General features: G+C 44.0%; 1 protein-coding gene across 3 annotated transcripts in view; it reads right to left on the bottom strand.

The window, feature by feature from the left end:
- Positions 1-592: 592 nt before the first annotated feature.
- Positions 593-27375, bottom strand: part of prickle1b (prickle homolog 1b) — a 194401-nt gene continuing 167618 nt past the window's right edge. For all 3 annotated transcript variants that reach the window (XM_078568443.1, XM_078568445.1, XM_078568444.1), the window contains exons 3-8: positions 19844-19957; positions 15417-15554; positions 13661-13864; positions 6859-7045; positions 4830-5696; positions 593-2896 (exon numbers count right to left, since the gene is read on the bottom strand). In XM_078568443.1, coding sequence (XP_078424569.1) covers positions 2043-2896; positions 4830-5696; positions 6859-7045; positions 13661-13864; positions 15417-15554; positions 19844-19957 — 2364 coding nt within the window. In that variant the 3' untranslated portion in view covers positions 593-2042. The remainder of the gene's footprint in view (positions 2897-4829; positions 5697-6858; positions 7046-13660; positions 13865-15416; positions 15555-19843; positions 19958-27375) is intronic.

Below are 27375 nucleotides of genomic sequence, written 5' to 3'. Positions count from 1 at the left end.
TGGTGAGTGAATTAGGCATTTAAACTATTGTTGTGACCTGTGGAGAAGTGGGGCTAGAATTAACTGTGCACTCCCCTATCACGGTCCATAACACAACTAAATGCTCAAGTAATGGGATGTTCCATTTCCTGTCCTCGTGTCTGCTGATTTAAATTATACAATTAGTTCTGAATTACAGTAGTGTTTCATTTTGGACCTTTACCAACTAGAAATGCACATGACCCTCAAATTGGAAGAGACTAATCCTACCAGTCTTTGCTGTTTTAAACTGCAGTCCCAGAAGATTAAATGACATTATCCTAACCAACTATACCACCCAGTCTCCATTCCTTATCTGTGGGAAAAATAATCTGAAGGCAACTTTTCCATTTAACTGGACAACCTCCATTTTTCAGTTCCAGTTACAAACTGTTTGTTTCCCCCACCCAAGTAACGAGAATACAACAGCAGGAAATAGATGTGATCAACAAAGGTTTTTTTTTTAACTTAAACATGATTGTGGAAGATTTCCATCTGTTCTTGATTCTGCCTGGAGTGTAACATCTATCAATTATAAAAATCATACCTTCTAATCAATCATAACAACCACATGCAGATTCACTTTACAGTTTTATTAAACGTAATGCATTTTAATGAAACAAATTGGATTATTTTATAACTTTTATTTTATTCATCCACATGTTCCAGTTTTTACATTTATACATCAGTTTGATATTTCTTTACATTAGCTGATTCACAATGAGCTCTTGTAACATAGCATGGACCCCAGGCTCTGGAACTGACGAAGGTGTAGTAATACACTGCATACTAAGGACCCCAGCAGGAATTTAATTTAAAAAAAAGACCAGGGGGAAGCTGCTTGCTGTATCAAGTCGAAGCATTAAACACACACATTCTAAAGGCAAAACACTAAATTGTTATTCAACACAAGGGTCTTTAAGAAAATGAATCTAACGTTGCCAATTACTTCATTACATCTATTTCTTACAACCAAAGATAAACGACTTGTTTTGTAATTCAGGGATATATAAAAATATCAGTTTCTTAATCTGGACTTTACAATATATACATTATTTGCACTGTTAAATTATGATTAGCTTTAGTTACTAAATGTTACATTTTAAATACCAACATTTTTCTTTGAAATTACAAATTGCAGCTATTTCAATGCCTGTATTATTAGAATTGGGTGAAGCAGATTTGCACCCATAAACTCCAGCCTGACTTTTATTGCTTATTGCCCCTTGGTCATTCATCCCCTTTTGTTTTGGCTTTACAAACTCATTGCAAATAATTAATGTGAGTGAACATTTAATATTATAATAAGATAAAGCACCAATTAAGACATATTAAAAGGTTACAAAGTTAAAAGCCGACAAAACCACTTAAAGCTTTCTCAAAATGTAAACGCGGCAGTATGATGTTTCGTGTTGGACTGGATGATGAAAGAAGTTTAAGTAGATGGTGGTGGTGTGTTACAGTTTACTCAGCAATTCCAAGTTGCTGTGGCAACATGCACTTTGTTGTCTGGAGCTATGGATAGTGATGGTATAGGCTCCAACATGTTTTTCTATCACATGGCTAACCAGGAGTCTCTCCTGCTCTTGCCACCAGCCATTGACATCTGTTGGAAGGATTTGTAGGTTGATACTCAACTTGTCTGGCCGAGCTATGAACGCATCTTCCTTTGCCTACAAGTCCTGAGTGAGACTCAAACCCAGAGCTTCAGGCTCCGAGGCAGGGATACTACCCACTGCCCCACAAGACCTCCTTATAAGTAGGTAGCCCATGAAAATACAGAAACAAATGTACTGCTACAAGTGTAAACAATAGTGTGTTTATCCACAAGTGCCGTATCAATCACTCCTGGATTTAAAGTAGACTAGTAGCATCCTCGCCATCAACAACTTTATCTCTGGGTATTCTGTACTTCCAAATTAACTTATAGGTTGCTTCCACTAGACATTTAGTAACACCATTTGAATTCACAGGGTGGTAGGCGTGAAGAGCTCCTTGCAGATTTGATTCATACTAATTCTGCTCTAGGAAATTATACAATTTTTCCCTTTGTGCCCCTTTTTCTTTTTGGATTTGGTGGTCCGAGGTCCAACACTGGAACCTGGCAGCACTGATGATGGCCCTGTAAGCTCATCTGTATAATACTGGTATCTTTGGGCCCTGGGCTGTGGGATAGGTTGCCCAAGGAAATAGCCTTCTTCCTCTGAATCGGAGGATGAAGAGGAGCATGTTGAGCACCAGGAGTCATCGTCCTCGGCATACAATCCAAGAAATTTGTCTACTACTTGATTCTGTAGTGCATAGTCTGGGTTATGATTGCACTGCCCATACATTTCCTGGCTTTGAATATATGCTTGCCTTTCACGTGAGACTTTGGCTTGGATTAATTTGTCACAGTCCTCTGGAGAATACACATGAGGCCTTTCTCTTGGGCTCCTCCTTTCTGTGACCAGATGGAGGGCATTGTCAGAACGGGACTTCCTGCTCTTGCGGCGCCGATGATGGTGCCGATTACCATATCCATCAAAATTGTATGCACGCCGGCGAGTTCTTTCACTCATTGGAGGTTGGCGAATTTCTATCTCCTCATAGTTCCTGTAATCAATTACATCATCAGAAAACTTAACTTGCTGTGGCCTTGACTGGGATTTTGATCTTCTTAGCATTGGATTATAGAGAGCCTTTGGCTTTTCCTCTGGTGTCACGACCTGACAGAGTTCTGATGTCAAGCTCTTGAGGGATTCGGTGCTGCGGTGACGCATTGAGGAGTTAATTGTTCCCATGTTACTCATTTTTTCACAGTCATTCTCGATTTCTTGGAAATCCTGTACAGCAAACATGGATGACCTTTGCTGGCTGTCTCCATCTACTGAAGCTCCTACAGAAAAATGATCGGGGAGAATAAGTAATATGTATTACTGTATGTAAGAGAATAAATAACAATGTTAACATTATTGATATGTTCTAAAACATAGGCTTCATTAAAGAATTTGTTTTAAGTTCCCAATTCATCCTGAGAATTAGAGTTTCTTCCCTCCTCTCCAAAGTACCACAAATACACTCACTCCTCCATGTTGTCTACCTGGTAAGCCACCTGGCACATATAGGGTTAATGTGGGACTGAGTACAGTACTGCCCACACAATGATGTAAGAGAGCACATGACCTGCACCCAGGGTCAATCTAATGTTGGACAGAGCCATGTGTACCAGCAAGCATGGAGACAGCTCTCAGCTTGTAGCCTTTACTGCATATTTGTAAGTAGTCCTAAGAGTAATAAAGTCTTGCAGTTAACCTACATATGATTACAAAGACTTCTACAAAACTATAAACAATACCCTACAACACCACAACATAGCCATTGTATTGTATCCACAACATTTGCTGGGATCTCAGTGTACCGATTAAAATTAGCTTCCACAGTGTTATTTGAAGCTAATTATCATTATAGGAAAGTCCAAAGAGTGACAAACCCAATGAGAGAGAAACTTTTTAAAAACTTGCATTTTATACAATATCTTTCACGAGCACAGGATGTACCTAAGCACTTTACAGGCAATGAAGTACTATTCAAGTGTAGTCAATGTTGAAATGTAGGAAATGTGATATGGTCAATTGCCCATAGCAAGCTCCCACAAGCAGCAAAATGATAATGGCCAGGTAATCTGCTTTAGTGATTTTGATTGAGGGATAAATATTGGCCAGGACAGTAGGGATAATTCCCCTACTCTCCTTCAAAATAGCGCCTTGAGATCTTTTACGTCTATTTGAGACGGCAGACAGACCTCAGTCCAAAAGATGGCACTTTTGACATTGCAGGACTCAATCAGTCCTATACTAGGATGTTTTTTGTGCTCAAGTCTTGACATGGGAATTAAATCCACAGCCTTCAGAAGCAAGAGTGCTACCAACTGACGCATGGTTGACAGTGTGATCACTTATCACAATGTGGTGGAACTGTACAAGATGTTAAAACAACATATCGCTCCTAAACTTCAAAGAAATTCTTTGTCTGTAGCATGCTTTAAGACATCCGGAGGTTGTGAAAACGCTGTATAAATACAAGTCTTTCTTTTTCAAACGTCAGCTCATTCCAAGACTCTGCTGTCTGTATCCTAACTTGCACTAAGCCCATCACTCAACCATCACCCCCACGTTTACTGATCTACTTTGGCTCCTGGTCCCTAAATGCATCAATTTTAAAGTTTTCATCCTCCTGTTGAAATGCTTCCATGGCCTCACCCCTCCCTATCCAGTGCTGTAAACCTCTGAGATCTCTGTGCTCCTCCAGTTCTGTCCTCTTGTGTGCCTCTGGCTTGGTTAACAAAATCACTGGCAGTTGTACCTTCAGCCCTTAGCTTCTATATTTCCCTGCTTGCTCCTGTTCGCTTCCCAACCTCTCTCTTTTCCTCTACAACAACCTTAAAATCTACCTCTTTGACCACACTGTCTGATCACACCCCTGAGAAGTGCCTCGAATGTCTCGCTACCTTAAAGGTATTACATACAGGCTTGTTATTGTTGTCAACATCTGTTGATCAAACACATATCTTGCCTACTAAGAACAAAAGAATGGTGCGTGAGATATTTAAAGGTTTTTCTACACTCTGATGTTGCTTCATTGTTGTACCCAAGGAAATGGAAATGAATGTCTTGTTTAAAAGTAAAATTCACTCCCCAGTGAATTTTAGAAAAATCTCTTCCTAAAGCTGGTAATTTTGTTACAGACAATATCTAAAATTAATATGTGAATTCATTTTCTAAGATGATAAATACTTTTGTCATTTTTGATAGGTTTTCAGCATTTGGTACCTGTGATATTAGACAGGGCCAGAGAATCCACAGAATCTCGAACACTTTGTTCGGCTGGCTTTAAATCATTAGTCAGGCATTCCAGCGAATCTTCGTACCATGGGTTTTGGTCATGTTTATAGCCCACTGCGCCATGTTCAATATCAAGCTCTTGAATCTTTCTACTGCTGGCAGGACCTGGATGGCTGCCATAGGCTGAATCTCCCAGGTTGTCTTGGGATTGTGCCCAGCACATGTTGGATTCATATTTCTTAGTTACCAAGCCTTGACTATTAGGGCCATTCAGTTCCAATTTACTTTTGGCGTCGCTGTCTGATATCCAGTTCTCACATTGCCGGTTGTCTTCATTGAACTGTTGAAAGATGCCCCGATCTCCAAATTTAAGCAGTAGCTGGGTCATGTAGTCATCATGCTCCGCCCATTCTTCATGTTCCTCTCCTGTGTCAGGCTCCATTCGGCCCTTCCAAAAACGATTGTTGCCGAGACTCGTAGCTTGGTCGGTGAGGCTGAGAGCATCCATTTGTTGAGATAGGGGATCATCCCCTCTCCCAGAGAAATCAGGGCATTTGTAATTTATAGCAGGTGAAAGTAGCAGCGACTGTCTGCACTGATCTGCAGACTTGCTGCTTTTCCCCATTCGCACACTTCTCCTGGATTCTCTTGACCGTGCAGATTGAAACGCAGAGTCGGAGGAATCTGAGGCATGCACATCTTCACCCAGGCTGCAGCTTTTTGAGCAGAAAATTTGACCTTGTTTTGGGAGGAAAGGACATCCTAGAAGCGAAGTCCTGCACTGAGCACAGCAAAAGCATTTGTCAGTGGCATGCCAATGCTGCCCATCATACGTCATCTGTGCATGATCGACTCCTGCATTAAAAAAAAATTCACATAAACAAAAGCAACAAGAATTCTGACATTATTTGGCTTGTACTCTAGCTTGCATGTGTTTCACTTATGTATATGAGGATTGGTATCCAAATACGGAGCATATTATTGACACTGAACGAGTTGCACTCAATGAGGTACAAGTTAGTCTGGGCCCTGTTTTCCATTGCGAATTTAATGCTACATGAACTTTGGGTCCTGTCTAGATATTCTGTGAGAGCTTCCAGGGCCTGTTGCATCTCCACCTTTCAAGAGGATTTAATTTTGGGCTGCTTAACTTGGTCAGCACAGTCCTTGGGTATATTTTTGGGCCGGGATGCATGCGGAGAGGAGGCAAAGCGCAGTTAACGGGAGCACTGTGGAGTTTGGAGGAACGGTCCTCCTACTAACTTCAAATTAAAGTCATCTTTTAAGAAGAAAGATACTTGTTTGTTGGTACCTCATTGTTAGGCTGCAGCAAACTCCTGGAGGCCCAGTGTCTGCTCTGCTCAACAGTGACTAATATTTCCAAGGAGTCCTTAAACAAGCCTACACCTCCTCATTATCATAATTAAGGAACCTACTGTCTGCTTTAGGCTTTCAGCTGAGATGTTAAATTGGTATCCTTTATGCCAGTTTTATTCCCATACTGCTTACCAATTTCTACTTCTATGTCTGCTAAAGCTGTCCTGTGTTGCACACTGAACAGCATAGCAGTCCACCAGTGAATAGTGTAAGGGATATGACACAACCAAAGTTTGGCTTCTGGTCATTGTTACCCTCCCTTCTAACAACCATCCATAAGCTTTCTAGAAAGAACTGGTCATGTACAAAGCATGCCTTAATTTCTCATTTGCTGGGCTCATGTCTGTGATACAGAGTCATCTAAACCCTTTGATTGTCAGTTGCTAAAACATTCAAAACATAGGCTATACCTTACTAATTGTACAAAAATAGGGTGTGAATATACTTGAAAAATGCAATTATGGCCAGGATTTTACAGGCCCTCCCACCCGGTGGGGTATTATGGTCCCACTGAACTGAATGGTTAAAATGGCTCACCGCATCCGCTGGGGGGAGACACTGTGGTGGGGCTGTAAAATCCTGGCCTGTGAGTTTTTAAATTGAAGCTGAGCATTATATAAGAAAATAAATACTTGTTTACCTATATGATCCCCACATGCTTCACAATATTCTGAGTATAGACTCTCGAAGCAGCTACAACAGTATGGGCGTCCATCCTTCATAATATACCTCTGTCCACCAAGAATAGTTTCGCACTCAAAACAGCAAAAATGCTTCATGTGCCAGTGACGGCCTTCAGCCTCTGTGCATTCATCAGCGAAAATAATCTGAAATTCCAGAAGAACGCTTTGTTAGGCAAGTATCCAAATCTCCTTGGTTCCTCATGGATCTCTGCAGTTCATATTTAAACCAAAGTATAAATAAACGTTCTATTTTTGAAGACTAAGTGCAGAAAGAAAAATTACAACGTCTCTTTTGTAGGTTCTTAGAAACTGGATTAAGAATGCACAGATGTTTTCTACTAACTTCAGGCTAAATATTAGAGGGTAATGAGTACAGTGTTCTGCTTGATCACACACATAAATCACATCTAGGATTTAATAACAATTAGTCCATATATATTGAGAACTCTGTGCTCCTTCAACTCTGGTCTCTATGCTCCATGACTTCTATTGGCCCACCACTGGTGACCATGCTTTCGACAACCTAGGCCTCAAGAGCTGGCATTCCCTGACCTCTCTCTTCCCCTTTAAGACAATCCTTAAAAGATTCCTCTCCTTTATTCAGTTTTTGGTCATCTGTCCTAGTATATCCTTATGTTGCTTAGTGTAAATTTTAGTCCAATAACGCTCCTGTGAAGTGCCTTGGGATGTTTCACTGTATTAAAGGTTCTGTACAACTGCAAGTTGCTGTGCTGTTCATGTGAATCTCTAGTGAAATTATATTTTTCCCCCCACAGGCACCTGGATTACTCTAAACAAAATTAAGTTGTGCTTGAATTTGTAAAGTGCCTTGAAATGTTGTTGACAATTTATTACACTTTTTGGGCTGCGGTACTGTCAGCATGTGGCAGCAATGGTTCCAATGGTGGCACTCTCGCCTCCAAGTCAGAGGTTGTGATTTTTAGGATGGCGGGTTGCCCCTTCCCACCACCCAAAGAGTCGGTGTCCAATGCATCGCTGCAGATACTGGCTGTCCTGCAGCCATTCAACGTTCCAAAGGGCCCCTCACGTGGGAGGAGGTCCTGTCTCAGAGAGCTGCCGGACAGTCTAAATGGCCGGAAGCTCTTTAGACCCAGCGGCACCAGAAGCTGGACAGGACCTGGACTCCAGAGTCTAAGTCCTGGGGGTCCAGGATCAGGTAAGTGTGGGGGTCTCAGGGCAGGGAGTTGTGGTGAGGCGTGGTGTGGTTGGGGGGGGGTGGGGATGTTGTTGATAAAGAGGCGAGGGGGCACGGAGGCACCCCCAGGGGCCAGACCTTGTGGGTTGGGGGGTAAGGGTGGAGGGGTGGGCAGGCGCCTGAAATTGAAAGGAGGTTGTTGAAGGAGGTGCCTCCCCTTTCCCACTCAACACTGAGCAGAGTCACCTTCCAGGCCTCCCCCTGCCCCTGAACTCCTCCTGCCTGAACATTGAGGCTGGGTGTGAAATGGCCCTTAAGTGGTCATTAATTGGTCACTCAAGGGCCTGAATTGGGCCGCGGGCAGGCCGGCCTAGGCCTCTCCTGCCCTATCGTAAAATTGCAGAGGGGTCAAGGGGGTGGGAGCCCAGTGGGAAGGCCATCGGAGGAATTTTATAGCCCCAACCACAATTCACCCGCCTCCCCCGCCCCTGCAGGCTGACAGGGGAATGTAAAATTCTGCCCAGAAGGCTGTGTGCTCAAGTCCAACTCCCAGACTGAGTTGAAAAATAAAGCCTAACACTCCAGTGCAATACTGAGGGAGCGTTGGAACGTCCGAGGTATTGTACTCCGGATGAGACCTTAATGAGAGGTCCAGTCTGCTCTTTCAGGTAAAAGATCCCATGGCACTATTTCATAGAAGAATAGGAGAGTTCTCTCTGGTGTCCTGGCCAATATTTAATTCTTCAATCAAGATCACAAAAAAGATTCCCTCGCCATTATCACACTGCTGTCTGTGGGAGCTGTTATGCGCAAATTGACTGCTGTGTTTCTTACTTCTGAAGTGCAGTCAGTCTTGTAATGTATGCCATTGTCTGTAAGGTGCTTTGGGGCATCTTGCGGTTGTGAAAGACAAGTCTTTTTTTTGTTATAGGCTAATGAAAAAAACTGTCAATCTGTGCCAGCAACATCCCACAAACAGTAATGGGATGAAACATCAGTTTTCTTTTTCTTCCTTGGGATTGGCTGAGGGAGGAATGTTCAGCCTTGACCAGCAGCACTCCCTTCTCCTCTGTTTTATCTTTAACCGCCGACCTCAACTGTCAAATCAGACGTTGGTTTTAAAGTTGCTTTAGGTGTTGCGCTCATTGCTCCTGACATGCTTTTTTTATTGCAGCCGGAAGCCAGTGGCAGAGTAAATTTGCCTGATTTGCCAGGGTCAGCATCCAAGGTATACTAGCTTTAACTGAAAACCTCAAAAAGTGCAGTACTGCAAACTGAGAATTTCATTGACCATCTTAGTCAAAACGGCATGAAGCACAACTGTAGACTCAGCACAATTTCCTTTGAAAGGTTTCAGATTTTAGATCATTTTGTATTGGAAGGCCAGAAATTCTCTATGAGAGTATTATGTCCCAGCCACTGAAGGGAATGTGCAGCTGAGCCATACCAACCTGTAAGCTCCAAACCCCTGGTATCTGTCTAGGGGAGAGGATGCTATACTAGCAGTCAGTGCCCATGGATTTGGGCGAGGGTAAGCTGTTTTGAGATGTGTCCTTCAACCTTGGACTTTAGGCTTGGGACTTGGTTTATAGACAGACTGTAGATGTACTCTGGTATCTGCTAAACACTTGTTTATTAGTATTACATCTAAACAGGCTACAGAATAAGCACGTTGCTCCTTGGCATAATTCCAACCTCTCGAGTCTGTTATGATCGGTCCTTGGATGAGGTCCCCAATTTTATTAAATTCCCGGGCGAGATCCCCTTCTTTATTCAACTCCCTCAGTTGGTCGCAACAAGGTTAATTTAAAAATCCTTTCCCCATGGATACCTTTGCCCAGTCCAAATGTATTTACTTTTATTAAGGAGCCAATTTAACCAGGCTTTCTTGAGTCAAAGAAAGGGTAAGTTTATTAGTTCATAAAACCCGAGAAAAATAAAAAAAACACAACATACATACACACAGATTAGAAATGAGAAGTTAAGAGCCAAATAAAAGTTTTAAAAAATATATGAATCAGTCCTTTGCTTGTCCCTGAGGTGTAGATGGCGGTATGTTGCAGCCATTAAGTTGGGTGATTCAGATGAACCTGACCTTGGCAGATTCGCAGTTAATGGAAGACACTTAGGGTAGCTGAGGAGGCTGTCCTCTTTTCTTTTTCTTGTGGCTTCTGCTGAGCCTTGCCTTCAGCAAGAGGGAGAAAGAGAGAATTTGCCTGAAAATTGCAGGGGTGACTGCTTTTTCTTGTTTCTGTCAGTCACACAGCACCAGCACACACTGCATAGCTTTTTAACCCATTTTTCCCTGTGTATTCTAAGAGAGAAAATAGTCATGTCTTGCATTCATCTCAGAACTATTAACACATTCTGAGATATAAACCAATAGGAGGTGGATCATTGGGTGATTGCTGAGATGTGCAAATCTCAACCACGGGAGATTAAAGTTCAGTCTTTCTGCATCTTTCCTTTCTCCCTTTAAGTGTCTCTGCATGAAGAAGGACATGAAACCTTTTTAGCTGTGACATTCAATGTTCTCTCAGGACAGAAGAGGAATAATCTTCAACTCCAGGGAAAACTATCAGCTGTATCATCCACTGTTGTATCAAAGACTGAAAAGGCATTGAAGATCTGAAATTTTAATGACCTTAGACGACAAAGGAAAAATCAATCAACTTCCCGTAAGACTGTCGGGAAAAGAAGAAGAGATGATTTCACAATTATATTTTAGGAGGACTGTCCACTTTCTGTAAGCAATGATAAGAGAGCCACCCTTCTCTCTGTACGAGGTCATTCCACAATGGGCAATCGGAATAATTGCTGAGAATATGGAGACCAGACAGCCTCATCTTCTGCAATAAGATGAATACCCTTTAGGCAATCAATTCGGGGACAAGATTGCTGTACAGGATTCTGCAGCTTCAGAAGTGCTAAAGATTCTGTCAGTGCTTCAGTGCCGGCTTCTGGAGGGAAGAAGACTTTCAGCTGGGACTGAAGTATGGGCATCAATTGAATTTCACCTTTGGAAGGTGTGATCCTCTATGGACTCTGACCTGGACTCAGGCAAAGCATCCTCTGTGCAAGACTCTTCATGGACAACATGAGATGAAAACAGGCAAAACATTGGTAGGTTCAGTGGAACTAAGATCTGAATGCTGCTCAGCCACTAAAAACACAGGTGATTCCTCTAAAGGCAACAGAGGCTTCATATAGTGCATCCACCAACTGGAAAGACAAATCATCCTTTAGGACCTCACCCTCCAAGGGATCACTAAATATTTGCTCATTTGGGATTTTTGCTCATCACTTTCTAGGAAGAGCCAATTCAGGTCCAGCTGGTCTTCATGGGGATGGTCACTGTCTGCTGCAGTGCCTTCTATGTCTGCCACCTCTGGCCTTACTTCATGATTGACTGAGAAATTCATAACTTCAATCTCTGCCCTGGGTCTAGTATATAGTATCTCCATGAAAGAAAGGCGCTTACTGCTGAATGTATAAATTGCCTCAGCTTCTGAAGGCTGAATTTCCACTGCTTCTAAAAACGTTGAAGATTGTTACAGGAAAGAGAGTGAGTCATTCAAATGTTGAGCATCATCTGGTTTCTCTAGGGTTCCTAGAAGCATGCCAACATCGCCACTCAATAAGGATGTACGCTGATTGTGAAGAACATAGAGAGGACCAACTGTCTATTGCCCTTGTAGCGAAGAGAAGCAATAATGCTGCCTTTGATTGGAAGATTTATGCCGCCTGGACCTTGTAACATGATGTCTGATGGATGAAGGGTCATTGGCTGAAGCCAGTCGAGGTCATCTGCTAATATGTTAACAGCAGCTCCAGTATCAATTTTAAAAGTATCAATGAAGCCTTGAACTTGGACTGTAACTGACCACTTGTCTGGATTAAGACTAGCAACTTCCCCTAGGAACTCTGTATTTTCATATTTTTCTTGCCTTTCTATTTATTGGATGGAATGTCTTTCATAAATACTTTCGGGCCCCTAGGCATGATTCCAATCTCTCTCTGTCTCTCCCATGAGAGAGAGAAAGAGAGAGAGTCTAACACATGACTGAGTGATGTCAGTGGTACATCATCATCTACGGCATACATTAGCATATCTCATCTGTTAACCCTTTATACTACAAAAACCACCAGCCACCAGCAGTCTTGTCCTTGATTATTGCCTGGAAACCCCTAAATCCTGCTGACTTCTTCTCATAGCATCATAGTCAAGTCCAATTCCAGCCTTGCCCAATACCCACACATGCCTAGACCGAATAGCCGAATAACCAACTGGAGTAGCTAGCCTAAGATGATTATTTTTACCCCATTCTCAATTGTATTCTTGTTTCTCATAAGATGGGTGAAAGTAGCACAGGGCAAAGACTGACTCTGACATGTTTTGTACCGATTGACTCAACTGCACCTCGGTTAAACCGCAAAGCCCTCCACCCCCCAACAACCCCTGATTTACATTTAACCGCTTCACTCTATTATTATACGGGCTTGTAGCCAATATTCAGTAAATGTCCTCTGTCTTGTGGAACTTGCACATTTGTGAACTGCCAAAAAATATTTTTCTTTATGGTTTTGAGACTTGTGCACAAAAATCAAAGCTGATGCTCCAGTGCAGTACTGAGGGAGTGCTGCACTCTCAGAGGTGCCACCTTTACGATGAAACATTAAACCAAGGCCCCATTTACCCTCTTAAGTTGATACAAAAACTCAGAACATGCTATCTGAAGACAAGCAAGAAAGCTCTCTTTGTTGTCCTGGGCAAATATTTATTTCTCAACCAACATCACTGACACAGATTACAACACTAATTGCATTTATAAAGAACCTATAACATAATAAAACATCACAAGGTGCTTCTAGAGGCATTATTCAGCAAAATATAACACTGAGCCACATAAGGAGATATTAGGGCAGATGGCCTAAAGCTTGGCCACAGACCAAGGATTTAAGGATTGTTTTAGAGGAGGAAAGCAAGATAGAGGGATTTAGGAGGGTATTCTAGAGCTTAGGTCCTAGGTAGCTGAAGACAGTAGTGGAGAAATTAAAATCGGTTATATCAGGTTAAATTATCATGTTGTTTTTTGTGGGAGCTTGCTGTGTGGAAACTAGCTGCTGCATTTCCTACATTGCTACAGTGATGACACTTCAAAAGTACGTAAGTGACTGTAAAATGCTTTTTGCTGTCCTGAGCTCATGAAAGAACATGCGAATTAGGAGCAGGCATAGCCTGCTCTGCAATCCAATAAGAACATGGATCATCTGATTGTAACCTCCTGCCTACCCACCCCCGGTACCCTTTCACCCCCTTGCTTAAAAGGATCTACCTAGCTCTGCCTTAAAAATATTCAAAGAATCTGCTCCACTGACTTTTGAGGATGAGAGTTCCAAAAACTCAGGGCCCACTGAGAGAAAGGTGCTATATAAATGTACATTCTTCTATTTCTTATATACTATGACAATAGTTCACCTTAAATGCCACATATTCATCTCCCTATTATTATAGAAAGAGGACAGCTTCTAAGGACAGCCATTTAACATTAAATTTGTACTTCAGAAGTTTGCTGCCGCATTGTCCATACACCTCATCTCACCTCATCGCAGGCAGAGCAGCGGGGTTTCAGGAGTTCAGCGTGGTGTCTGCCACAATGGATTTTTCTGTCTTGGTAAAAGTAGATAAGATCGACAAGGAGCTCCTGGCAGGTTGAGCAGATAAAGCACGCTGGGTGCCAGCAAACAGCAGAGCCAGCTCTGGAAGCAAATATTGCGACTTCACCTCCATTTATCTTCTCCTCACACTGGAAGATACAATCAGGGGGTTGGGGATCAGGGTGGGCGGGAATTAAAAACTGCATTCCTGTTCATACTCCTCCAACATTACATTGATGACAGATTTAACGATCCGAGAAAAACTTTTACCAATAAGAGATGAAAACGAACACGGTAACGAGTGGACCCAGGTAAACGCATAACATGGCTCATCCAGAGTCACATCTTTCAGAATTGTTGAGACCATTTTTCTGTTATCACATTATTTTAGCAAGGCAAGCCAATTGGCGATGATTTAGATTTTTACAAACCTCAAGGGTTTTTCACCAAAAACCAACCCCATCTTTAAAGCCTATTTACAGTATCCACGGGACCCAATAATTGCTCTTCAGATCTGCAGCATTAAGGAAGCAACCACACACCTCATTCTGCTCTGGTGCTGAATGGAACTCAAAGCTCCTACAGGTACACAATATGGCTCAGTCCTGTGCAGCATGAGAGAGATAAGCAGCCTAACACGGCACAACAGGATGAAGAATGTCTGTACTTCAGTATGCTAAGGTACATTTTTAAATTCCTTGCTAATGCATTGGCAGCACTGTATGCATCTATGGGCTTCTTAAACTGCTGTCGCAAATATTCGGTTATACCAGTTAAGTTTGAGCAAGCCATGTAATGCTTAGTTTTTTCATACCATTTGAGAATCCAAAAAGCTGCTGGTTGCTTTCATTGAATAGGCTTCCCACAGTGAACCCAGCAATTCCATATTTCTGCAAATTTTGTCTCCTGCCCTGAAGGTCTTACCTCCTTACTGGGATATTGATTTACAGTTGCCAGATACAGTTCGATAGCTTGTGTTATTCTTGTGTGCATAGCTATTTAATCAAAGGGATCATTATAGGTGAGCTAACTCTGTTCTCATGAGATTTCCACACACATTCACTTCTATCAGAATAGCAAACATTGGAAAACTTATTTGAATTGCTGCTTGCTATCCCCTCCCCCACCACCCAGAGAATCCCTAATTCAGGGACACAATTGTAGCATTTCAGCTGAGATCACTCATAGATTGTACTCTGCAATCTATCAGTTATCTGATCTGTAAAGTGAACCTAGCATGTTCTTGTCTCAATGACTCAGTTACTCACTGGATAAGCTTAGTGAAGCATAAAAGGGAAGGTGAGCATGATCAATCCTACTGGGAATCTCAATAATAATCCTTAGCTGTTGCAATACAGTGAGAAAATAAAGTTTAGTTATGGATTTTTCCCATGTGGTTAATTGGTAATTTCATTGCAAAGCTGAGCCATTCAGACCAGAAGGTGTTTGGTCCAGTGACAGTGGAGATATTACAATTTTCCAGTGACCCTAGCTAGGAAGAGTACCCATGGATACATGAATATCAGATGAGGACAAGATTGTAATTGGCTGTTAAGATTTCAGGGATTTAAATGCTTGCCAAAGTAAGGTTGGTTAGCTCACAATGGTCACGTGCTGTGTCGGTGGGAACCATATCCAGCATAAAGCAGTGACGTCAAAGAAACTGAATATAGTGCTTGTCTGGTAACTGCTTCCTTGTACCTGATCACAAGCTGTATGCATTTGGACTCTTGGTAGCTGTTTGATAGTTCCTCTTCCCAATGCATCTTTTTTCCTCTGGGCACTGAAGAGCTGCAATTCTTTCTTTTCTTCCTCGCTCAGTGATTGGCAGTAACGCACCTAAAAAAATTGACAAGTAACCTTTAACCTGCATCAATTAAACCAATTCTGAAGCACTTAACTCAGAAATGTAGCACTGGACCAATCCTCAGAGGGTCCATACTAATTGCAGACGATTGGATCATCATGTCATCTGGATAATATAGTCACTTGGACAAACGTGCGTTAAACAAGGAAAGCCAGCACAGATTTTTTATGGGCAAATCATGTTTAGCTAACTTGCTTGAGTTTTCTGATGAAGTAACAGAGGGTGGATGGGGGTAATGTAGCTAATGTGATCTACATAGACTTCTAAAAGATGTTTGAAAAAGTGCCAGGCTTATCAGCAAAGTTAAAGCCCATGGAATAAAAGGGACAGTAGCAGAATGGATAAGGGATTGACGTGGTGACAGGAAACAGAGTGTAATTGTGAATAGTTATTTGTCAGACTGCAGGAAGATATATAGTGGGGTTCCCCTGAGCTCAGTGTTAGGATCCCTGCTTTTCTTGCTATATATATTATTGATCTAGACTTGGGTGTACAGGGCATAATTTCAAATTTTGCAAATGACACAAAACTTGTATTGTGAACTGTGAGGAGGACAGTAATAAACTTCAAGAGGACATAGACAGGCTGGTGGAATGGGTGGACATGTGTGAGGTGATACATTTTGGTAGAAAGAATGAGTAGAGGCAATATAAAATAAAGGATACAATTCTAAAGGTGGTGCAGGAGCAGAGGAACCTGCGGGTATACATGCACAAATCATTGACGGCGCCAGGGCAGGTTGAGAAAGCTTTTAATAAAGCATGATGGTTCCTGAACTGCATAAGTAGGGCATGGAGTACAAAAACAAGGAAGTTATGATAATCTGTTTAAAACACTGGTTCAGCCTCAATTTGTTTTATTGTGTTCAGTTCGGGGGACCACAGTTTAGGAATTAAGGCATTAGAGAGGATGCAGGAAAGATTCACGAGAATGGTAGAATGGTTCCAGGGATGAAGAACATTTGTTATATGGATAAGTTGAAGAAGCGAAGAATAAAGAGATTTGATAGGAGTGTTCACAATCATGAGGCATCTGGGCAGAGTAGATAGAGAGAAACTGTTCCCATTGGTGGAAAATCCACCGATTTAAGGTGTTTGGCAAAAGAAGCATACTGTGGCACAAGGGAAAACCTTTTAACGCAGCAAGTGGTTTGTATCTAAAATGCATTGCCTGAGAGTGTGCTGAAGGCAGATCCAATTGAGGCCTTCAAAGGAAAATTAGATAATTATCCAAAGAGAAAAAATTTGCAGAACAAAGGGGAAAAGGCAGGGTACTAGGATTAGGTGAGTTGGTGCTGCAGAGAACCAGTACAGGCATGATGGGCAGAATGCCCTCCTTCTGAGTTGTAACCATTCTATGATTCTATGAAGGTGGGTGGGTTGGGTGAAATTACCTACTTGTTTTTGGAAGACATGGTAGAGCCCAGTTCCTGTCCCCTCAATGAAGCTGTCATTTTACCGACTCTTCCTGACTCCTGCTCCCTCCTGCGTCCACATGGGATGCTCTAACTCCCCCCTTTTCCACCCTTGCATTAGTATTAGGGGTATCTTCAGGGTTCATCTTCTCCAGCTCCGTGCTCCCACAATGGTCGTCAGTTCTACAATCTCCAATTTATCCTTTCCAAGCACCCTAGGCCTCTCTTTCCTATGTTGCGGTGAGGTGGTGTTGCATAACTGCAATTTTTCTTAAGCAAGTGTTCAGGGCAACACAAAAATACCAACAATATTTTTTAGGGTACCTAGCCTTTAGTTTTTCTCTCCTGCAGCCAAAATGTGGGCCAGGGACATGCTTTCAGGCCTTTGCCAGTGTGACTCTGAATTGTAAATCAGGAAATGTGCATAGTGATCTGCAGATGGCTCTCACGTTTCCCATGTTGAAGTGTCCCACTTCAGCTCGGCAATAGGACAGAGAGCTCAGTGGGGTAACCTCTGCTAATCTGTGGCATCCCATGCTGGTGGTCTATTAAGGTAGATCCTTCAGTTTTCAAATCTGTATAATATTAAACGCCCTTGTTCACTTTCTGATTGTAGAAACCCGCTACAGAAGTTAATTGCTACAGACCAGAGGATTCCAGGTTCAATCCCCAGTTTGCATGAATATAGCTGCTGTCAGCTGGGTTGGCATGGAGGCATCACAATTGTCCTCAGCATCCTGGGCTGGGAAGGAAAACCAAACTGGGCAACATTCCCAGTCCTGATCTCCATCCAGTGACAGCTGGTGAACAGTGGTCAAGGAATGAGAGGAAAAGGTTTCTCTTTAATATGCTCCACAGTTCACTAACTTGCCAACACACACTGTCTAAAGCTAATTTCACACAAGAGGAATTGCCCAGCTACACAAGGTAGCAGAGGGCTCTTACTGGCATTAGGGGTTTCGCTTGGCAGCTGACATACCCTCAATATTAAGTTGTAAGATTTGGACAGCATGCCCTATTGCCATAAAGCCAGTGGGCTGTTTAAGGTTGAGACCTGCCGGTTCTCTGGGGGATCCTCCATGGGGGTTCTTTTGGAGTTCTGTAAGTGTCTCTTGGAATCCAGTCTGCTGGTAGGATCATTTGCCCCCCCCCCCCCACTCTGGGGGGGTTTGGGCACTGACAGGGTGGGGTGCGATGTGAATGCAGATCCATATGGAGCACCCTTCCTGAGCAAGATCCACCAGCAGACATCATTTGGATCAAGAAAGTGATTAACAAGTTCCTTGTGACAAGCCCCATCTGTTGAATGGCAGACTTTGAACTACCACAGCGAGAGCTGTCCTTGCTAAACAGGTTCAGGATAGACCAAAGCCCCTGTGCAGCCAACCTCCACTGCTGGGGCCTCAGTACAAACCCCTTATGCACTTCTGGAGAGACACAAACAATGCTGCATATTACCGAGGAGTGTCCCCTTTACAGATTAAGTGGTGGACTTTAAACTCAGCTATCACTTGGCTTTGGGGATTTGCGTTCACTAAATAAATAAATAAGTGGCACTGGAACCACATGCCAACGCCAGTCAGCAGAGGATGGGAGAAAAAACTGGACTGATTAAATGGGAATATTTTGATGGAGCAGGAGAAGAGGAAGTGAATAGTTCCATTGGGAAAAATTGACAAAATATTTTATTTTTAAAATAAATGCTGCTATCATACAGAGAGTTTCCTTGGTTGCTGTGTGCTGGTGACAACTTAAACCTAACAGGAAAGTTTCCTCTGGTCATCACTTCCAATATAACTTTTTTTAAAATGGAGACTGTGGACAGATGAATTCTTCCCACTGTTGTTTACAACACTAACAAAAGGCAAATAGGGTAAATCCTACCTCATCTATGCTAGACAATCAACTGTGTATTTTTACAACTCAGTACATTAAGGGCTTGTTGTGACAATGCTTCCAATTTTATATACAGTATTAATATTACTAAGGTGTTGCTTACACTTGGTGGATTAGGTTACTAATGCCTACTTAAAAATTCTAGGTTGGATTCAGTGGAGAATTTATGCAGTCATGTTAACCCAGCAGCAGCTTCTGATTAAAGAGGGACATATGAGCTGTGAATGCACTTTTCAGAATATTAGCTGCGCTAATACAGGCAGCTAGACAAGAGCTGGATTTAAAAAAAAGGCGGAGGCCCAACCAAAAGACACTTAAATGACTAAAGAAGAAAGACTTTAAATAGAAAGGGATAATTGTTAGCAGTCCTTTACAACTTAAGCCCCCTGCTAGAAAGCACATTTCTGTTTTACTACAAGGCCTTTTGTAATTGTGAATTGCGGACTGGATTAAAACATGAGCTGTGGCTTATTTATTCAAGAAAGGGTCCTCTTTTCTGACAACAAGTACATAAGAACACAATGCCTCCTTCAAGTCCAAGAATCTCACTGCTACAGTGCGTTCTGTTTCTCCCTCTCCACTCACAGTAATGTTCGGAATTTTAAGCACATGACGACAGTTACAACGTGGCAGCAAACAGCATAAAAGTAACCAGAAAGTGAGGCTAAATACAAATGCAACATAATAAAAGCACAAGAAATGTTTGCTTCAGAGCGAATAGTGAAACAATTCAAGTTTGCAGAACATAGTAATTGTGGGTTTGGGGATTAGATGGTCATTCCTATGACAGTTTCAAACGTTTTACACAAAAATCTGGTTAACCATGAGAGGTGGAAAAGACAAGAGAAGGGGATTTTGCCTTTCTTGCCCTTGTCTATAATGGGCCTAGGAATACCGAGTGCCTGGTGTGCGTGAGTGGGGCTTGCGTTTTTTTTTAATGATTTTTATTACCTCATTATCATGGGGTGGTAGTTGGTACAGGAGCTGCTTAATTCTGTGTTTCTCCCCAGGGCTGTTAACATAAGGGACCTTGTCATCTGGCAGACAGGAGAAATATAGCTGAACCTGTATTTAGGGTCAAAAAGAAGAATAAATGCACAACTGAAAGTCAAAGTCAGCCCAACAGTGAAATACCTCAATACAAAATGGTTAATCATATCACGTTAACTACAGGTTCCATCAGTTTCTTCCATTGGTTGTACATCAAACACTAGGAGCATTCCCATGGAGCAACTTCCAAATGCATCTAATTGTTGACATTTTTTAAACCGAAATTTATGATATATGGGATTGGTGTGATGTAACACGGAACAGGAGTCTGGCAGGATTTATGTTCCATTGACCAGTACTAGGACCAGAGATCATTAAAGTTAACAAAATTAGATTACTTCAAATATGACCAGTGCCAAAGAGCTGCCATTCTGGAATGCAATTTGCAGTGACAGAGTATTAAAAATTATGCACATTTAATGTAGTTACTACCCCTCCCTGCCCCTTCCAAAGCTGTTTAGCGCAGCAGTGGAAATCCTGCATTTCTGTCAGCAATTACCCAAGTTAATGTGTGAAGTTGCCCAGAAAAGAAATGTTGCATATAAACCCACGGGCAGTACAGATTGAGTAGACTTGAAAGGGAAGAGTGTGTTCGATTTTCTGATCTCCCACAGGCAAAGATCATCCAAGCAAGTTGACTTCATTGCTTCCATGTGTGCTTCTGGGATGTGGCTGAAGGAAATTTCTTCCAGCTTTGTGTTCCCGCCATCATTTTACTAGATGCCAGGTTCACTGATTGTACAGTCACTAATTTATTAGTACAGCATCTGGCGCGGAGCTATTCCAATCAAAGGTAATGGCTGGTAATTGGAAATAATTATTTGCAGGTCAAATGAGAGACTAACCTTAAAATGGGGCTTTATAGTTGAACGCCTCTTAACTGGGAGTCTTCATACTGACTCTTGTGCAGGAAGATTAACGGGATAACTCCTATAGTTAATCAAAACTCAGCAGAAGAAGTTACTTTAAACAGACTAAAGATGGTACTATTAATTCCTCTCTCGTTTTAAAATGGGATTGTAGATCTTTAACCCAGATGGACATCACAAAATTACTCCTGGATACTCCCCTGCCCCAACACAAAATGTATTATTTTCCATAGCTTCTGTGGGACATTCCTCAATGTTGTGGACTTACGTTAGGAGTACAGTTCACATGAGTTAATGAGATACTTAATGAGAAAGTTATTTTATATAAGGGAGTTCCTTCTTCACTCATGTTTCAATCAATTCCCAAGAGACAACATATTTTTATTAGAACTTATCAACAAACGCACAGATAAAATTAAAATGCATGTCTGTTCTGTATAAGTATTAACCAAACGTTAATGCCCAATTACTGTTAACAAAGCATTAAAGTCTAACTCACAAATCTTCACAACAGATGAACCTCTTGAATCTCTGCATTTAATGTAAGTGATCTGATATGAGACCATTGGTTACAAATGGGGCACCTCGATTTAATAGGCTTCAGCTGTACTAATAGAGAACATGATGTTCATGGATGAAGGATAATCTGTACGCAGGGACGTTGGGAGGGAGGATAACAGATGAGGCTGGGATAGTCGACATGAGGGAGCAGCTCTGGTCAATTTCATACAAAGTTGGCAAGCAGCTCTGTTGATAGAACAATCTTAAAATGCTGTAAAAACATTAGCCAAATCTGAATCTATACTACTATAAATTATTTAAAAAATGCTTCAGTAGACATACCATACATAGAACAAAAGCAATAGGAGCAGGAGATGGTCAAAGGGTGCTCTGAGCTTGCTCTGGCATTCAAGTGAGCATGGCTCAACTCTCCTTTCCCACCCCACCCATATTCCATTAATCCCCTTAATGTCCAAAGAGATGGGAATATATAAACAGATACTGTTACACCGTGCGATACTCCCACAAAGGCCTGAATTTTACAGGCCGCCTGCGGGCAGGAAAACTAGCAGGTGGACCCGTAAATTAGGGCGGCATGCCAATGGCAGTGTACCCACTGCTGGGCCACCTGACCATGCCCCCTCCACGATTTTATGGGCAGGGAGGCGTCAAGTGCGTCACCTGCTTTGGTCCAACTGAGGCCCTTAAGGGCGCCTCATCCCGTCGCTGCTCCGATATAACGGGCAGTAGGAAAAGCCTGCGTCCAACATGTAGTCCGGCAGGTTTAACCCCAGCGGGCTACTGCTCAGTGAAAGGTCTCTGATGCCTCCTTCCTGGCCCCTGTGTCAATCGGAGCACCCACCTCCCCTACCCCAGCCACAGTTGTGCCTCCCCATGTCCACCTCCTCACCACCTCCACACTGCACTATCCAATACGCCCTCACCTCCCCTAGCTGGGGGCAGGATGACAGGCCCCAGCAAGATCCTGGACTTACCCGAATGTTCGAATCTATCACTGAACACCACTGCCTTGGCCTACCCGCAGCACCAGCAGTGACCAGTGCTTGGTACTGCCTGTGTGCAGAGCTGCTGGCCCCTGATTGGCCAGCAGCTGTATGAGGTAGGACATCCTCCTGTAGATGGATGGAAATCCTGCCTCATACTAATTAAAGGGCTGTCACCCCCAAAAATAAAGCAGGGTGATCCAGCTAAGCGGAGGCAGGCTCGCCCCCAAAATTTATGCTGGGTTGTGGGGAGCCCACTCTCAGTGTAAAATCCAGTCCAAAATTCGTTCTCGATTATCTGCCAAAAATCCAATTACAGTTTTCCCCATTAAGCTGTCTTGCTAAATGTATTACGCAGTCCCTAACACTAACATTAAGCTCAACTTATCATTAATTAGCTAGCAATGGAATGAAGATCCACAAATAACTCTTAAATGGATGTACAAACTTTGATGAATCTGGCACTGAGAGAATGTTAACATGTAACATGTAAAATGAAGAATGTTAACTTGGACGTGCACAGACACTTTTTTCACAGGGTACATGAGGAATTTGTACGTTCCAGTTTAGGGAATGGGATGATATCCTGAAAATTTGCAACATCAAGAGCCTGCATATATACAGTGCCTTTAGTTTACAAAGATTTCCCAAGGCACTTCACAGAAGCATATTCAAACAAAAATTGACACCGTGCAAGCAAATGAAACATTGGCCAGAATTTTCGGGTTGGCGAGCGGGGGCAGGGCCCACTCGCCGATGTGTAAAATGACGCACGGTGACGTCTGGTGTGTGTCTCAATTTCACCGCACGTTATTCAGCTTTTCAGTTCGGCGGCCTCGCACCTGTATCGGCTGCATGTCCGCCGAACTGTCAAAGGCCAGTAAGGCCATTTAAATATCAATTAAAACAATAAACTGAGCTGCCCGTCCAACCTTAAGGTTGGCGGGGGGGCAGGCGAAGAGCCCAGGCGGCCTTCGCATTTTTCATGGAACCTCATCCACGGGCGGGATAAGGTTTCATGAAGGTATTTAAAGTTTTATAAAAAATTTTAATAACATTCATAGGCTTGTCCCAGCTCATGTGACACTTTCATATGAGGGGACATGTCTTAATTTTTTTTCTTTATTAAAAATTTCAGAACTTAAACTAATCTCCCTGAGGCACAGAGCTGCCTCAGGGAGATTTCTGCATTCATGCATGCACATGCGTGAAAGAGCGCACTCCCTGACTCAGGAAATCCCCCAGCCCGCACAGGAAGCGCTCAGCACTCTCGGGTGCACGTCACGCTGGGCGGGCCTTAATTGGTAAAATGGTGGCGCCCAGCCGATCGCAGGCGACGATCAGCCTGCCCACGCCCCCTCCCGTCCAACCCCCTCCTGACGAGGAGAAAATTCTCCCCATTAGGACCGGTGACCAAAAACTTTGTCAAAAAGGTATGTTTTAAGGAGGATCTTAAAGAAGTAGAGTGAGCCAGAGATGCTGAGGCTGGAATCGTCCACTCCCATTGGTGGTGGGCGTGAGAAGACAATATGGGGAGAAGCCCAAAAATTTGTTTTACGCCGTTGTGAAACCAATTTGCGATTGTCTGCTCCGCCCATCAATGGCGGGCGATATTTCATGCTGTCCAATGTTGGGAACTTAATTTTAATGCATTTGCATCTCACTGTGCCAGAATCATCCCCCCCATGTCAAATTTACCTCCCATGTGGCGTGACTTCAGAACGGCATGATTTACGACCGACTTTAAAAGGCATGCACCTGGCAAGCTGAAATATGAGGGGAGCTCGGAGGTGGATGCGGCGCTCGTGAGGATTGCCCATAGGACATCAAGGAAGGGGTGCCATGCATTTGCAGGGGGCACAGGCAAGTCGCTTTTTCCTGGCTGGCTTTCAGTGTGGTGCTGGGACAAGGGGTTCAGAGCAGGGAGGGGAGGGGGGATGGGGCAAGACGGCACAGACTGAAGAAAGTACACAAGCACATGCCGGGGTTGGGGCAGGGAGGATGGAAAGGGGTGAGGGTGGGGAAAGCGGCCACACGCTTGGAAAAACTTGTCAAAAGTGAGCATTCTTCTGCAGCTGAGACCGTTCAGCTGCAGCTCCATTGACATGCTTAGAGTCGGGCCTCTGAAGCTTTTCTGCCCACTCAAGCAACGCAAAAGCATGAAAGTGCCACCAAATGCTCCAGAACTTTTCACCCCTTGGGCGCAGACTGCAAATTAATGAGTGTTTTTGGGGGCTACAGAACAATTGGACGACTGGGTAAGTTGTACAATCCCGTTGTGAAAGGTGGCCATAGGGCAGTCACTGGTGGAAACACTCACAGCCCCCTGCAATGCCTTTATTAAGGTTTGGACTAGTATCCCTCATGGTTCAAGCTAACAGTGCAGCCTTGCAGTGCAGGTTAGGAGAATGCCTGTGCCTGAGTGGAGAGCAGAGCCTGCAGCCCAGTGGCCAACTTGCCGCCAATCGGTCAAGTGGAGTGAGGCAGAGGAGGGTGGTGTTTTGGACGGCCAATGAGAGCACTACACACTGGCCATCCAAGTGGTGGCCAGCACTCTCCTGCATGCGTGAAGGGCATAGCCAAGTGACTTAACCAAGAGAGGTCTGTAGGACACACATGCTAACCCACGTGTCTCTCTCTTTGATCCTGCAGGAAGAGAACATCAGGATCATGGAGCCTGGTGATCTAGTCATAAATGTCATGGTTTACAGGGAGCAGAGAAGAAGGAAAAGAGTGCGATGGAGGTGGCTAGCTCACCAATGAGAGGAGCACCATCCTCAAGGTGAAGGTGCAGCAGGGCCTCCTGTGTGAGCCGTCGCTCGTAGGTGCCTTGCTAGACCCAGGGTCTATAGACGGCACTTGTCATTCCTGCAGATGACCAAGAACCAGTGTTGCCAAAGACTGCATGTGTCTAGGTGTCACGTATGCCACCTGCTGCAGGATTTGGTGTAACAGGGACATGGAGGGCATCTCCTGCCAGTGGCTGTGAAACTGACCATGACTCAATTTTTATGCCTATGGCTCCTTCCAGGGCTCCACAGGTGAGCTGTGTGGGATCTCGCAAGGCTCCACCAACAAATGCATCCAGGAGGTCACGGATGCCTTCTTCGTGAAGGCACACAACTTTGTGCATTTCGCCCGGGATCAGGAAAGCCAGGAAGCAGAAGCGCTGGGATTTGCCCAGACCTCTGCTTTTCCACAGGTGCAGGGTGCCATCGACTGCACTCACGCGGTGTTTAGATCTCTGTGGCAACAAGCAGTCAACTAGGTCCACCACAAGGGTTTCCACTCACTGAATATTTAGTGGTCTGAAACCACCACAAACGCATTGTACAGGTCTGTGCACAATTCCCAGGGAGTATCCACCACTCCTACATTCTCAGTAGGTCTCCTTTTCCTGACATTTCCCAAGGTCCACAGAGGCTGTTGGATTGGTTCCTCAGAGACAAGGGCTACTTACAGACAACGTGACTGATGATGCCCATGAGGGGGCCTTAGGCTGCAACAGAGCAACGGGATAACAAGGCTCATGCCTCAACCCGGACTTTGGTGGAGCAAACAATAGGCATATTGAAAATGAGGTTCCGGTGCCTTGACAGTCCTAGTGGAACACTACAACATGGTGCCCAGAGGGTGTTGTGTATCAGCGTAGCTTGCCCCGTGCTACACAGCCTGGCGCTGCGAGGGGGGGGAGGACATGGCCGAGGAGGAGACGGAAGAGCTGCACAACTCCTCCGACGAGGAGGAGATGAGGGTGATGAGATCCTGGAAGGCGAGGACGCCTAGCGCACAGGCCAGACGAGGCAGGTGCACGGTAGGCCCTGATAGCTGCGGGACTCATGGAGGATGATGACAAGATGCAGTGAGCACTGTCCTGACATCCTCACCTTGCATCTGTGAACGTTTGACTCCTGTGTGGCTGATGACAGCGCACACGCCCTCAGTGCTCAGGCCCCTGTCATGGAGACGCAGCGGAGGCCCTAATAGTCGCAAGGTTCCAGGAGGTTGTTGACGTCATACAGTGAGGACACTTCATAGATCTTCACATTGCATGTGCGAACATTTGAGTCCTGTGTGGCTGATGGCAGCGCACATACCCTCTGTGATAAGGCCCCTGTCATGGAGATGCTGTGGAGGCCCTAATAGTCGCTAGATTCCAGGAGGATGATGGTGACATGCAGTGAGGACACTGCATAGATCTCTACACAGCCTCTATGAACGTCTGACTCCTGTCTGGCTGAGGGCAGCTCGCTTGTGCTCTGTGGTCAGGGTCATAGACCTTCACATGGGGCAAAATTTTTACCTCGACGGACACATGCCCGACCCGCTCGAGCGCAAAATGACACAGGTTGACGTCGGGTGAGTGTCCTGACATCAACGCACAGTCGCGCGATGTTTTGGTTGGGCAGGCATGCTGCTGGAGCCAGCAGTGCGCCCACCAACAGTTAAAGGTCTATTAAGGCCATTAACAAGGTAATAAAAAGAAATTTTTCGCTGCCTGTCCAACCTTACAGTTGGGGGGCAGGCGAAAATGCCAAGCGGCCTTTGCACTTTTTAGGAAACCTCATTCACTGGCGCGGTGAGGTTTCCTAATGCAAATAAAAATAACAATTTTAAAACTTAATTAATAACATGTCCCTGTTAATGTGACAGAGTCACATGAGGGCACATGTTTATAACATTTTTAATTAATTTTTTTTTAAACTCTCATCTCCCTGAGGCAGCTCCGTGCCTCAGGATTTTCAAGAGTTCACTCCTGAGCATGAAGTTCATGCTCACCCCACTCGCCCTCCTTCCCCCACCCGCACGGGCAGCTGCTGCTCACGTTTCTTGCTGGGCAGGCCTTAACTGGCCCGCCAGTGTGAAATCACCTCCTGTCTCGATGACAGGCGGCAGTCGGCTTCCCAACTGCACCCGCCCACCCCTGCCCGATAAGGGTGAAATTCTACTCATGGTATCTGTGAATGTCTGACCCCTGTCTGGCTGAGTGCAGCTGGCTTGCACTCTGTGATCAGGGTCATGTCATGGAGACACAGACGCACCAGATCCTTTGTCAGTC

The sequence above is a fragment of the Cetorhinus maximus genome, chromosome 22 (genome assembly GCF_964194155.1).
Source record: "Cetorhinus maximus chromosome 22, sCetMax3.hap1.1, whole genome shotgun sequence".
Taxonomy (NCBI): Eukaryota; Metazoa; Chordata; class Chondrichthyes; order Lamniformes; family Cetorhinidae; genus Cetorhinus; species Cetorhinus maximus.
This window is presented reverse-complemented; position numbering and strand designations above follow the sequence as displayed.